A 15,238-nucleotide genomic window follows, 5' to 3' on the forward strand; every position below is an offset into this window, starting at 1 on the left:
CTTTGACTCCGAGGACGGAGCCAACCCGTGAAGCGTAGCTGGACGATACTCCTTGAGCCGCCCGACGTAAAACGTCGGGTGAAGTCGCAGTGACGAAGGGATGTCCAGCGTGTATGCGTCGCCGATTGCCTTGAGTATCGTGAATGGGCCGATGAAACGTGGCGCGAGTTTGCTCGCGCCGAGATTGGTTACTGCAGAATCTCGTAGGCCTTCAGTAGATAACAATACACGATCACCCTTCTTGAAGGTACTCATGTTCTTTCTGCCACGTTTGTCTGCATTCGCTTTCTGTCTATCCACTGCAGATCGAAGAGTATCGCGTACAAACCTCGTGATGGCTTGACGTTGGAGTATAAACTCTGACACAGCCATGTCATTAATTAGTTGCGCCGATTCAATCGGCGCGTAGTTGGCTTGAGGTCTTCGCATACCCGAAGAAAGGTCAATCAGCGTCTGTGCAGCCCATTGAGCTAGCGGGGACGCCACGTCACGTGGCGTCAAAACAGAGGACTTCACCTTGGATTGGGTGACAACATTCGCGCTCAGAATACCGTGAGCTGCACTCGACCGTTGTTTACCACTATCACCCCCCGCCAGAGTGGAGCCACGAAAAGCTGTGGGTTGACCCACGGCAAGAAGAGTAGGTACACGAGGATGACTGGCGGAATTTGCAAAAAATTGCGTCAACCCCGTTGACGCGTGAACCGCGTTGTTGAGTGCAAACTCCGCGAGTGGCAAAAATGCACTCCAACTCGTAAAGGAAGTAGCGTAACTTCGATAAACATCTTCGAGGACCCGGTGAACCCTCTCTGTTTGCCCATCCGTTTCCGGATGAGCTGCTGTCGACATCTGCAGCTTCGTGCCAAGCAACTCGAACAATGACGTCCAAAACGCCGATGTGAAACGAGGATCACGGTCCGAGACTATGTTGTCTGGTAGACCGTGATGGCGAAACACATTGTCAACGAAGTCCACCGCGGTCTCAGCCGCGGTGATCGTTGCATGAACACGCACCAGATGTGTCATTTTGCTAAATCTGTCCACAGAGACCAGAATACCCGTTCGGTCTTGGCCATCGGGTGCAAGCCCGAAGATAAAGTCCATTGAAACCGAGCGCCAAGCCCCAGATGCAATCGCAGAGGTCGCAGGGGTGCCTGCGACGATGGAGATGGCTTCACACGCTGACATATTTCGCAGGTGCGAATCCAGTTTCGATCCCATTTGTACATGTGGGGCCAGAAGAAGTCAAGTGAGACAGACGCGAATGTCTTTCCGCGGCCCAGATGACCGCTAATTGGGACATAATGGTACTCGCGGATGATACGAGCACGCAAATCCAAGTCATTCGCAATCTCCGTTTGAGATGCATCGATTTTATCGATGCTGTAAAACAGCAAATCACCGTCCATACTGTATCGTTTAATGTGTTCACGCTTCGTCCGCGAAAGAGCTCCCGGTGCAGCATCACTGGAAGCGCGCAGATAGGCAATAATGTCCGCGTAATCCGGATCGTTCGCGTAAACCGCGACGATTTCATCGAAAAGGCATAACTTGGGAGTGACCCGAGTTAGATTCAACGACACACACGTCGCACATCGATCGTCTTCATCGTCGTCGTCAGTTGCCTGACGACTCCGTACCATACGAGGATCATAATCTGGACGTCGTGACAGTGCGTCAGCAAGAATGTTAGTCTTGCCTGGCTTGTAGTGCTCGACGAAGTTGTAGTCGGAGAAGAAAGAGAGCCACCGTTCCATCCGCTGTGACAGGTGTGGGCTCTTCATCGCAGTACGCAGCAATGCATGATCAGTATACGAGCGAACGGCGTTCGCCTAGTAGGTGGACACGAAACTTGATGAGTGCGTAGCGCATAGCTAATAGCATATTATCGTGGACCGGATAGTTCTTCCCCGCTGGCTTCATCTGTCGTGATTGGTAACTCACGACTTTTTCACGGCCCTCATGATCAAACTGCATGAGGGCGCAACCAATTGCAAAGTCACTTGAATCACACACCACGTGAAACAGCTTGGTGTCGTCAGGGAGTATTAACACTGGCGCTGACGCCAGGCTCTTCTTCACTGCGTCAAAGGCAGCTTGATGCTCGGGACGCCACGACCACGTGGCGTCTTTCTTCAGAAGTGACGATAGAGGCTGTATAGAACCGGCGTAATCTTTTGTGTACTTTTGCAAGTAATTAGCTAGACCGAGGCATTAACGCAACTCCGTAGGGTTCTTGGGTGTGGGCCAAGAGCAGATTGACGACACCTTCTCTGGATCGGCTCGAACTCCCGATTTACTCACGTAACAACCCAGCACCGAAATCTCCGGTGCACAGAATACACACTTCTTCAAGTTTGCATATAACTTGTTATCCCGCATGACTTGAAACACCTGCTTCAGGTGTTGAAGGTGAACTTGGACAGCACTGAGGTTGCCCTCAGCGCGACTGTGGACAAAAATGTCATCGAAGTAGCTAGGAGCAAAGTCTCGAAGCGGTCTCAACACTTGAGATACCATGCGATTGAAAGTGGCTGGTGCGTTCTTTAATCTTTGTGGCATCACCAGCCACTCCCATAGCATACCTCTCGGGGTACTCACCGCAGTGAGTGGTATGTCACTCTGTCGCATCAAGATCTGGTAGAAGCCATCGGTCAGATAGATGGCGCTGAAGATGACGCTACCTGACATGGAGTTAAGAACCATGTCTTTCCTGGGATAAGCTTTTGGGCAGGAATAGTGGCATCGTTTAGCTTGTTAAACGCATGCACTATACGCCAGCCTCCCGTAGCCTTGTTCACGCAGAAGGTTCAACTCGATTGGGGTGAGACACTCTCACGCCCATGACCGGCCTTGCGACGACCTTCGAAGAATGCATCAATAGCCTCGACTTGGTCTCGAGGCAACGGCCACTGGCGTGTCACACGATATTTCGATCCTGGCACGAGATCAATCTCGTGCCGAACACCACGATCAGCAGGAAGTTCAGCCGGAATCTTCTCCGGGAAAATGTCTGCGTACTCTCGAGCAATGTCATAGACGGGTTACCAGACTCGCGCAGAGCCTCCCAAGATTGCGACGCAAATCTTTCTTCGCGCGCTGACTTTTGTTCAGCGCTTCGAGGGCGCGTCATTCGCTCCTCATTCGGATCATAGGTCACCTCCTTGGTGACCAGACATACTTGTTCCACTGTGCCTCCCTTGAGGTTGCGTAGAAAATGCTTCCAGAATAGTCCTGGAAGGCTCGTAATCGACGACGCGTCGCGAGGGGGACTCGTGACCTCAATGTACTGGCGCCTTTGTGGACTCCCGTCCATGTACACAATAGCGTGGACACATTCCAACGCTGAGTTCTCGTAGCTTGCGTCCCCATCGTGCTTTGAGGCTATGCTCGAAGCTGGCGAACCGCAGTCAGGTGTTAAATCTGCACCCCCCTCTAGACGCTGGATGTCCTCATCCAGGACGTCGAAATTGCGCGACGGGAGTAGCCCATACTCGTCCGTCGACGCATGATGCGGGAGCGCCTGCTCGACCGCCACAAACTCGTGTGGGAGCCCCTGCTCGACCACGTCTTGCTCATGTGGGAACCTCTGTTCGACCATCATGTTCGCACGAGGGGACTCTTGTCCATCCACGTCACACTCGGTGGCGAGCCCCTGCTCGGCCACATCTTGCCCTTGTGGGAGCCTCTGCTCGACCACAATGGGTGCAGGTGGGAACACCTGTTCGACCACTACTCTCTCATGCAGGAACCTCTGTTCGACCGCGTCGTCTTCGCGCGGGATTCACTGCTCGTCCGCGTCGTCATTACGCGGGAGCCACCGCACGTCCACGTTGGACTCCTCGCTGCAAAGCGAGGAGACCTCGTCACTCGTGCGTAGGAGCACGGAATAAGCGGTACAGAGACGCTCACTCTGTACCCCGCCGGTGTCGTGGATGTACGATCCACTACTGTAACGCTCGGCCAATCACTTGGAGACACCAACAGATGGGTAAACACTTCGCTGACGTCGAACTTCCTTCGATGTTTCACTGATCTGGTTAACCAGTCGATCTGAAATTTATAGCGTGCCAACCATGGCATGCCCAGGATGCAATCGAACGCATAATTCATCTCAATCACAAGAAATTGTCGTTACTGCGAAAGCAGTCAAAAGTGTACGGCAACGACACTTCGCGCCGCGATACGCGGCGTGGTTCCCGTCAGCGAGCTTGACAACAACTTGGCCAGGTCCCTCGTGGACCTGGATGCTGGGTGGCAGCATTGACACGCAAGATTCACGGAAGAAATTGTTTGTCGCTCCTGAATCCAGGAGCGCTCGTAGACGCTCGTAGAGGTCGCCGGATACCAGCGACATGTAATTAACAATAATCAGACGTGAATCACCACTCGCAGTGGTGGCATTTGACCGTGCACGCAGCACAGATGGGCTGGAAGGTCGGGCTGCCACCGGTGGACCCGGACCTCCCTTCAAACCAGTAGGGCGCCCTGCACCTACTGGTCTCGTCCGTTTTTTGGACGAGTGGGCGGAGTACCTCCCTCATGATGGGTGTCCGTCGCATGCACCGACATCGGTGCAGGCGCGCGGCATTCAGCCGGGCGATGTCCCGGCTTTCGACATCAAAAGCAGATCATCTGACGTCCGCTACGGACGTCGCCCTTGTAGGACGTAACACGTCGTCGGTCATCCGACGACTCTATTGCATCAATCTCTATAGGTTCCGGGCCCGCTGATCTGACAGCGGTAACAACTGAAGGCTTGGTGTAGGCCTTGGTGACTCTGAAGTCCTCACGGAGGGCGATAGCGAAAGCCTCCTCCAACGCGGCAGGCTCCGCGCGTTCCAGCGATAGGCGAGTCTGCCCTTCACGTATGCCATCGACAAACACGTTCACTTGTGTGTACATGTCCATGGGATGCGTGACAATGCACGACGCCAGATGTCGAGCCATCTGTACGTAGTCAAGCATGGACATTTTAATTTGTCTCAAGGACAGGAACCTTGAACGCACCAACTTCTCTTCTTGTGGCGGCTCGAAGGCGAGTCGAAGATCACTATGGATGGCTTCTAGAGTGGGGAACGCATACTCGTCCACATCGAGTTTACCCACAGCCCACTCCTTGGCTTTCCCAGTGAGCCGGTAAAGGAGGAAGTTGATTTTCGCTTTAGGAGCCTCGAGAAGCCTCGAGGCGGTAGCGATGTCAACCTCTCGGAACCAACGCGACAGCGACAAGTGTTATTTGCCTTCGCCAGAGTAGACGGAGGTCTCCATCTTCACGGCGTCGTTCCGTGAAGTCCGCGAGGGAGTTAAACCTCGCCGATTGGATTCGGCGAGCTTGCGAGCTATGAAGTCGTGTATGGCGAGACGCTGTCCATCAGGGGTCGCTGATTTCATCAGCGACACAACGAATGCTTCTCCCGATATCGCCGCGAGGCGATTTAGGGCATCCCACTCAACACCAGTGAGATGGGGAAAAGTCGCGTGCTCCAGACTTACATCTGGAGCGTCAAAGTAATACGAATCGCTCATCATAAACTCGGGCATGGGAAGGACTACTAAGTGCTACCAGGTGTAACGGGGCTAGAACAACCCGTACTTAGCTTACACTATTTCTAACGCTTTGAGGAAGCCTCAAAGCCCAAGTCTTAGGTGCTTAGTATTTTTAACTCTGTTTTATATTTTGTCTTTTAATCATCCTAAGTACGAATGGTTTCCTTGGACTCATGGGAACCACTCAATCTACGTGCCTATATCTTACTGGCTAATAATGGGACTGAGCCCATTAAACCAGCTAAAATACGACGTGCTACTTTTGCTACCTCGAAAGTGGCACCCTACTTAAGTAACATGTAAACTTAACCGAAACTACTTATGTAACGGGGCGGCCCATTACAGGTATGGCAATGGTGTGTGGCTATAGCGGTTCCCTTAAATTATCTGGATCTTACGTGAGGGGCTCTAAAGCAATACAACTTGAATTCATATTAAAGTCACCAAATGCTTAAATTTATCGTTAAATTATAGTATTACATATCTGTCTTCCAATAAAATAATAGTGACCTTCTTCTTACTATTGACTACTTTTATGAAATTTACAAATAAGTTTAAAAATTCTTGAGTCGCAGATATCTTATTTTGCTTTGGTCCCATTTTGCGTTTCGTCGACAGATGGTGCATTTAGTACCATCCGATAGAAAATTTAATGGTACTCATCGCAAACAATTGTACGTTGCGTTAAACTATATTGCGATGACATATACACCTTTCACTCATGATTTTAGGATCAATATTACCAGCTGTCAGGGAAGAACTCGTGTTTTACCTTCAGCACTGTATAGGATATTTTGCGATCTGCATCGTGAGGCTTTTTCATGTGCAACGCCAACCATATGGTTTAGTGCAAAATAAATATTTCTTCATCGGATTCTGTCAACTCCGACGTAACATGTTCACTAATCATTGAATATTTTTTGCTTTATCGACAGAATTTTCTATGTGCACTTAAATTCTTGTCTCGTGCCCTAAACTAGTCAACCACTCTTAGGAAAATGTTCTTAGGTGGTTACAGGTTAAAGCTATTGATAACAGAGCATTGGGTGTAATATGCACCAAGTTTATCTCTTGTAGTCCGTCCACGCCTCGTTTGTCCAACCAAGCGCAGGCGGCATGACTGCCCGATAAATTCAAGACCAAATGTTACTAAGTAGACTCTGAAGCCTCATAGCCTGCGCTTTATTAAGTTGCCAATTGTAGAATCTGACCGCAATTCCACTGCCGAGCTACTGCTTCCAAACGCCTTTTCATGCGTACTGCACAGTTGCTTTTGTCTTGCGCAAGCCAAGCCGGCAACAACCACATATGCTCCTTGACATCTTCTTTTGCCAACAAATCAAAAGGCACAGTAAGTCTTTGATAATTTTCACAATCGAAAAACATTTGTCTTCTTTTCCTTTAATTAAAAAAAAAAGTCCTTATCAAGCATTTTAAACGAGCTCATGCGGCGTTAATACTGTGTCGGGCGTTCAAAACTTATTACTTGTATTAGAGAAAAGCTACGATGAAAAGGACCTAGCTAAAAGACCAGATGAAAACAGGGGCCTTACAGAATAGTGCTGCCGCCTGTAGGCGTGCGCCGGATCTCAATGTGAATGTTGCTGTCGCCCGGAGTCGCCAACGCGGCGTCGGCCTCCCGGGCCTTTTTCATGCGTGAGGCCACCGTGCCGACCATTGCCACCGCCGCAATGAGACCCACCACGCCCACGCCCACAAAGCTACCGGTATGGCTCGTGCTTGCCGTGCCTGACTGAGTATTGGCTTGATGGGCACTTGACTCGTCGGCAATTCCGTCATTTTTGGTAGCCAAAGCGTCTGTTTGAATCACCGAAGGTGCCATAGTGGGCGTGACTGGCGGTGGTGGCGGCGGTGCTGAAGTCGTTTCGGGCAAAGTCACCGCCGGAATAGGGGCATCGGTCTCGCCGATGTCCTTGGGAAAGTTAGGATTACAGTCTTTAAAATGGTTGTCCGGCGTCGGATTCGACGCCGTCGGCGTGGTTGCTAGTGGCGTGGGACGAAAGGAATTTTCGTCTTGGTTGTTGCCACCCGGAGACACCATGGAGGGCCCTCCTTGCCGCATGGCCAACGCTTCGTTGGAAAGTACGGCGCCGAGTACGGCCGTGCAGACCGCCAATTTACGAAACATCGTTGCTGTCGAGGTCTTTTTAAAGTCTGCGCCGTGAAGGCGTTTTTCGGTATAATTTGCAAGGACGGGCTTGGTAAAAGTGGGCACATGTCCCGAGTCGAGGCATTAACCCCACATTTCGAATATTTCGTCGTGGTCGAAGGTTTTCTGTCCGTCACGAAAAGACTCAACGCCACGACGGTCGCCCGTCGAAAATGACGCTCTGGCTTGAATAGAAACTACTTACGGACGTAGAAAAAGCAACTAGGTAAGGTCTATGAGCCATAAGAGGTTACGTGCGTAAGATCCGCACAGGCATATGGGTTGCGAGGTCATTACAACGCCTCAAAACTGCTGCTTGGCCTAGCACACTTTAGCAATTGCCGTCGCTGGCGTAGGCACTGGTGGCAGTGGAAATTTTGTGGCACTCTTCCGTTCCTTTGCGTAATAGAAAGAGATGGGCGGGCACCAGGTGTTTATCTTATGCTGGGGGCAGCGTCTCACGGCTCTGAAGTTCCCATCACGAGCTTTGCAGGCTCATGTCCCGTGGTGTGTCTTACACGATGGTTACAAGAATTCTTGCTCCTTGTTAGGAGGGTTTACTTTTTATTGCTTTCTTTTATCACAGGGACTTTCTTCTTGATGACAGGCGAAAGTTCTTACTTCTTTAATCGGCCCCACCGAAGCTAACAACAAATAGAGAGAGGCATTGCCTCGAAAGATTTTTAGCGCCCCAATATTGGCAATACAAGAGGCGTTTCGGCACGACATGCGGTTACGCCTGTCTTTTAATATATTTCGTCATCCAGGTGATTAATTAGAATTCAGGCACATGAAGTCCGTTTAGGAGGTTTATTCTTTTCCAAATCACAGAAGGATCGATATGAAAGAAAAGTGAGGAACACTCTATTCCGGTAAACAACTTGCTGGCGTTTGACTATGAGCAATTCTTTGCAGCAGCTTTTAACTCCATTGCTTGGATTGGTGATACATTCAATAACAAACCGTATTTCTTGTTTTTATTAGAACAAGTATTTTTCAACTTTTTAACTCAACAAAGAATATTGTTGTTTATTGACGAATTAATATCCATTCAGTAAGTTTATCTTACCGGGAACTTATCTAGCAGATGATGGCTTTTCACAAAGGCATGGAAGAGTAGCACGCAAGCATCACTAGAGCTTTGCATTTATTTAGTTGCGTATATTTACAATGTATTAATATACAAAACGGTATCAGCATTTGAGTGGTCCTATTCCCTCGTCATTGACGTAAGAGGAATAAAATGATGATCAATGGAGTGATGGTCTACGTAAGCGCGGGACCTGGAATTATTTGCTCATTCCAGAAAATGTTCAAGAATTTGCGATGACGCAGTGCAAAGTCGTGGATCTTTGTGCTTTTCAAAAGTCGTACACAGCTGTGCAACTAACTCCTGAAGTACGACAAGTGATTGCAAGCGCTTTGCGATTCCAACGACAGCCGCAAGACGAGTGATAAAGTCATGACGCCGACCGTGTTTTGAAGCGATGCCAAGGTCTACAGCTGAATTTAATGGGCATGCCGCTTTTTGGTATGTCGCTCTTTTTGGCCAATGGAGGGCAGAGGATGTTGATAATATCAGACACCATTTCGCCTGAAAAAAAGAGTACTTTGATCATCGTGGAAGCTTGATGAAGACTTTGGGTGCCCATTTTAAGAATTTTAGGGAGTCGTGTTGGCATGGCTACACTGGTGCAATCGTTGAAAACAAAGAAATACTTCAAATTGCAATGCAAACCTACAATAAATTTGTCTAGATTGATTGCTGATTTCAAAATAGGTCGTTAAAAGACTCACACAAATCAGCACATTTTTGTAAAATCAGCCACGTCTCGAGGTCTACACTCAGATTAGCTCTCTTTCGCCGGCGCAATCTCGCGCGAATGACCAAGTTAAATCGCAGGAGCTCCCATGCCTGCGCTCCGTTGCCGCCCAAGACACTTACATACACTGGTGGAGCCCTCTTCGCTTCCACACGAAGCTCGCAATTAAGCGCCAACTTTGCGGCTCCGTATCTAGCGTCAAAGGCAAGCAAGTGTGAAACTCATTCTTAAGGTAAGCTGTGTGTGTTGCCAAGCCACGACTGTAATTGCTATTAAAGAACTAATCGCCAAGTGATAAGTACATTACATTAGTTAGCATCTTTATAATGGACAAGGTCCTTCTGCTGAAGCATCAAGCCGAGGCGCTGCTATAGCGTGAAGTCCGTGAGGGCTTGCGATTCCGGAGAATTGTCGTCCAAGGGTAAGAAACCTTAAACGACTTGAATTTATCTTCATGAAAAGATATCGTCGCAAAGGAAGGGCAGTAGCCCAAGGCTTTTGAGAGCCTTGGCGTCTATGAGAGTTACGCTAATAATTTACGTTATTATTGTCAGCCGGTCTATTTTAGGCATAATTACGTAAGATATTTTCACATATAAAGTCTAAATAAAATTCTGCTCACTAATCTAAAGCGTCTCATGCCTTTTTAAGGATGGAGGTGTAAGTAAATGTGCTGAAGTCTAGGAGGTATCGATTAAAATAAGGGCGTCTAATCAGCACAAATTTAGCAAATTGGCTAGCTAAAATTGCTTATTCAAATAAGCACAATTTTGGGGTGGGGTGAACCCGAATTTCGAAAAGAGCTTCGATTATTTCGAGTTAGTTCATCCAGCGGCTTCCTAGTAATAGGCTAGACCGATAATTATCTGAACACGCTACAGCGAGTCAATTCTACGCAGTCGCTCTGTGCAATATTACAAAGCCAAGAAGTATATTAGCGAAAAGCTCAAGTGAGAGTATTTAAGTTGACAAATTGACTGATAAGTTGAGCATTATATCCCGTCATACTCTGCAGGGAGAGAGATGCTACACCTTAATGAGATCGCTGGCAATCAGCTCTCGCTTCTGGCTGGCTACCAGCAACAAAATTCATTCGTCAGCTAATAATGATGGGAGGTGATGTTGTGCAGATGGTATCGTGACCATTGAACAATTCAGTGTAAACTTGTGCTGAAAATCTATTTTAAAACGTGCAGCGTCACTTTGAGTTGGTCGTATAAGTGTAAATGGAAATAATCCCGAGATGGACTCATGGTCTTATTTGTTTCGCTGGTTTTTTAAAACGGTTTGACGTTTAAGTACTCAACGTTTTTCTCGTCTTAGCGTCCGACAAGATTCGGCGCGTTTTAATAGGACTTGCTTCAGAGCTGGCGTTAAAGCGGTCGAATTGTTGCTGGCTCTTAAAGGTAATGGCAGCAGCAAAAGATCTGCATGTACCGCATGAAAACCATACACTCACAGTGGAACGGCCTCCGTAAGATTATGTGGCACGTCGAGTGCGATGAAGACAATTAACTGCCACCTAAGCCTAAGAACTTGCAATACCCGAGCCAGAACCAGAATGCTTTTTTGATCCGGCACATCTTCGTATGTAAATTGTGTCTAATTTTAAGCTTTCCGCAGTGATATTATTAAACAAATATATTTGGGCAATCTCCAGTTACAAAAACACTCATTTGTGATGTTTTTTTCTTAAAATAACTGAACCCAGAAACTTAGAACGCCATTGCTATGGTAAATGCGAAAGAAGCCAGATATGTGGACAGCTCTAGCGTTCATAATGTTCGATCTTGTCGCCAGAGTGTTCGCGGCACCCCAGCGCCATCTGATTTCCAAGAAGCCACGCTTGCGACCTGAGTCAAGAAGATTTCGTTTTTCCGGCTAAAATCAGACGTCAACCGCAGTGAATGTGGCACATGACGTCGGTGAAGAAAATAAATTCAAAGGTCACGTCGGAAGAATATCGGCATCCTACTGCTCTTTCATCGCCTCGACACCGCCTTGTCAATCTCTTCTTCGTATAAGCTGTCTTTATTCATTCTACAACTTGCCTTTCTCAACAGAGCCACTTGTCAACTACCTTTCCAGCAGACACATTGTCTCTATCTTGTTAACATGGTCAAGGTCTCTCGTACTCCACTTGCAATGATTGCTCTGGCGTGGTCTTGCTTGCAATTTGCTAGCTCCGCAGAAGACCTGTGCTCCATCACACCATCTTCATATACCATGGCCAAGACGACACACCCGCACCTTGCTAGTGCACTGACGACAATAGAGCAATACGCGATCGTTGCGTGGTACACGGATCGAACGTCTGAAGCGGATCGCAGTGCCATGCTCTCTAGCATCACGACAGATTGTTCCGAGGACTCTCGTATGACAATTGCCGTCTACGGTATTCCTAATAAAGATTGCAACGCGGGACTCTCAACTTCCGGGTCCGTGCAAAGCACTACTGATTACGAATCGTTCCTTTCGACATTGTCTACTGCCGTGAAGGACCGTAAGGTTCTCTATATCATTGAGCCCGATGCCGTGGGCCTCCTCGCCGAAAACGGCTGTGGTCAATCGTCTGGGTACCTCGATAACCTCAAGATCGCTATTGCAACTCTGTCTGCGAACCCAAACGCGGAACTATATGTGGACGTGGGCTATTGGTTCTTAGCCGACCCGACAAAAGCAGCAGAAGTGGCTGCAATCATCAAGGAATTGGGTGCTTCTGGCTCTCTTAAAGGTATTGCAATCAACACGTCGAATTATAGGTCCAATGACGAATGCATTACATACTGTAACAACTTTCAAGCGGCCATGGGGTCGAGCACAATGACGTGTATTATTGATACGAGTCGAAACTACAATGGCTCCCCAACCAGTGATTGGTGCAATGTCAAGACTGCTGGTATTGGAAAGCCTCCTACGTCCGAGACTGGCATCTCGAATATCGACTACTTTATGTGGGTGAAACCGCCTGGGGAGAGTGATGGTATTTGTACCAACACGATGTACTCGACGGCATCGCTGACTGGTGTCCAAGCTGGCGCTTTTTACGAAGAAGGCTTTAAAGCACTCTGGGATCAAGGCTACTTTGCCAGCGAGCAGAGCATGGCTGGCAACAGCACGGACAATGCAAACCAATCGAGCAGTCAAGCTGGCGCCGAGGTCGTTGGCAGTGACTTGAATCAAACCTCGATCGGCCAGAATTCGGATTTTGCTCAGTATGTTGGCACAGTTGCACCGGTAGACATTGATTCGCCTGACAATACGACGACAACGCCTCCTTTACCAATTTTGACACCAAACGCTACAGATGTACCATCAAACGCCACCGATTCGAAACCGGCTACCTCGCTGACAACGCCACCTTTGCCGATTGTGAAACCAAACGCCACAGATGCACCATCAAATGCCACGAATTCACAACCAACGACAACGCCTCTTACGCCAATATTGACACCAAACGCCACAGATGCACCATCAACTGTCACGAATTTGCAACCGACTGCCTCGACGACAGCCATAAGTTTTACCAACGCCTCAAGCTCGGGAAACGCTAACCTTAACACCGCTTGCAAGGCTAAGATGCGATCGCGCAAGCTATAGATGAGCCATTCGTGTGTGCATGTTCAGTTTGCCCGTTCTCATTCTTACATGCATTCAATTAGTATCAAAATATAAATAGTTACGCTTTTAATTTTTAAATCGTTTAAATTTTCCTTTTAAATTTTTTGTGACCATCTGGCTGGCGATGGATTAATATTTCTCTTTATAGCTGTAGGATCACAGCACCGCCGCAACGCTTAAAAGGCTGCGTCATCTTTTGATGCTCGAAGACTGCACGTTGGATTGCAATTTACTGCTTTTCAATCCTCTGGCTCAATCTCTGTTGAGCAACAATATTATGCTTGAATCATGTATGCAGCAGATCGTCAAGACCAGTTGCATGCTGTGATATTGTAATTTATTTAATTAGTCAAATCCTCCGCATTAACAAAATCCTTTCGACAAAATTGGCACCGTTTTTTTCTTAACAGACCTTACAACCCATTCAATATCAGATTAAGTTAAAGCTCTAGCTTATAAACAAGCTTCAATTCTAGCTGATATTGCAATATCACTAACGAATTACAATCACAAATTACCGCCAATACATACAAACTTTCACAATGCATAAGGTCTTCGTTTTGAATGTGGGTACGCACCCCTCAAGGCACGTTGGGTTGCTTCGAATCCTATCCTTTCCATGAAGCTTCATGTCCATTTACTCAACAAAGAGCAGATTGTCTAAGCCAAAGTCTTCGACGCTGGAGGAAACGTCGCATTCCTGACGCTGACACACTTCTTTACTAGGTATGCTACAACTCATAGCGTGAGCCCCTAAAAAAGCGTTGTTGCTGGTCCCTTCCTGCCAATTCAGCTCGTCCTTCCCATCAAACTCACTTTTATTGTCATACTCGAGCGAAAATGATTCCACTTCAAAATTTGACGAAGAAACTTGCGCGTCCCAAATCCACGGCTCTAAGAACGCGCCATGTAGGGCTGCCGCATCCGCCATAGCATTGCCCATAGTTACGTTACTCACAACGGAGGGGTACGCAGTCAGTGACACGTCACTATTTTTGATCTCATATGGCTTGGGCCCAGTGCTGTTATAGGTCAAATCAGCCGAAAAAGCGAGAGGGTGACAGCTGCTGGGATGAGCACCTGAGAATCGGAACCCATTAAGACCAGACGAGCCAGATTCACTGGGGCGCGAAAATGATGGGGGACGAATGGCGTTTCGAGAGGTTGTGGCCACTAAATGATGTGGCTGCAGGGGTGGCAACAAAAATTGCTTGAATGACTCATCACAAAACGCTTCCAATCCATGGTACGGTTCTGGTACATCGGGTTTCATAGCCAGGTTTGGGCGGGCGAGTTTCTTTGCTGGAGGCTGGTGGCTGCGATTCGGACGAAAGCCATTGTTCTCGGGACTGGCATTCGCGTTCGGACTGTGATACATGTCGGCTAATAACGACGCATCCGGGACGCAGTACGCTGGGACACGAACAACCGCAGGCCGTTTACGGGGTGCCGAGGTTTTTCCAAGCATGTTTCGTTTTAATGACATGTCACTTTCCAAAGAAGATGGGGCTGGAAGCACTTGGGTGCTCTTCTGACGCCATTGTTCCCGGATGGGCATTCGGGATTGATTGGCGGTCGAAAGGTCGGGTGGAAAGCAATTGTGGCTAAATGTGCAAACGCCACTTGACTGGGTTTTAGTCCATTTTCGAAAGCCAAAATTGTTCAGTTGCCGCTGAAAACTCGCAAACTTTTGATGCTTGAAATATTTCGGTAAAATTTCGCGTTCAAAGTGCTTCATCTCGAGAATATGAAAGGCCGTCACGCTATTAGGCTTTAAATCCTTGTTTTGCACCCACGAAATGATGTGAGGGTCCTCCGTCTGTAAGATCGCATACAACGAGCGTAAAAACTTGGGGACTTTGCACGCAGAGGTGACAGTCGTGGACACTTCATCGTCGTCGCTTATAGACCCACTTGCGTCTTTTTCATTGCGACGGCTCAAGTGCGACACGCGCACACGCTTTGTTGATCGCGTCCCGGCCGCGTCTGCGGTCGGACGAGCAGTTTTGGCGGACGGCATGAAGCGCGCGTCTCGTAAGATTTTTTTTTTGAAAAAACCTCAACGAGTGGCTCC

At 48.2% G+C, this 15,238-nt stretch overlaps 3 protein-coding genes across 3 annotated transcripts; 1 reads left to right on the forward strand and 2 right to left on the reverse strand.

The window, feature by feature from the left end:
• Window positions 1-7,099: 7,099 nt before the first annotated feature.
• Window positions 7,100-7,699, reverse strand: CCR75_001753 (uncharacterized protein; the record flags this gene model as incomplete). Its single annotated transcript, XM_067959854.1, has 1 exon — window positions 7,100-7,699. The coding sequence occupies one exon, from the start codon at window positions 7,697-7,699 to the stop codon at window positions 7,100-7,102; it is 600 nt and encodes a 199-aa protein (XP_067821316.1).
• Window positions 7,700-11,658: 3,959 nt separating this feature from the next.
• On the forward strand, window positions 11,659-13,143 carry CCR75_001754 (uncharacterized protein; the record flags this gene model as incomplete). Its single annotated transcript, XM_067959855.1, has 1 exon — window positions 11,659-13,143. One exon carries the CDS (start codon window positions 11,659-11,661, stop codon window positions 13,141-13,143), a length of 1,485 nt encoding a protein of 494 aa, XP_067821309.1.
• Window positions 13,144-13,801: 658 nt separating this feature from the next.
• CCR75_001755 (uncharacterized protein) lies at window positions 13,802-15,184 on the reverse strand (the record flags this gene model as incomplete). The annotated part of the gene is made up of 1 exon (XM_067959856.1): window positions 13,802-15,184. One exon carries the CDS (start codon window positions 15,182-15,184, stop codon window positions 13,802-13,804), a length of 1,383 nt encoding a protein of 460 aa, XP_067821310.1.
• Between the last annotated feature and the right edge of the window lie 54 nt (window positions 15,185-15,238).

Source organism: Bremia lactucae, linkage group LG5 (assembly GCF_004359215.1).
Source record: "Bremia lactucae strain SF5 linkage group LG5, whole genome shotgun sequence".
NCBI classification, from domain to species: Eukaryota; Oomycota; class Peronosporomycetes; order Peronosporales; family Peronosporaceae; genus Bremia; species Bremia lactucae.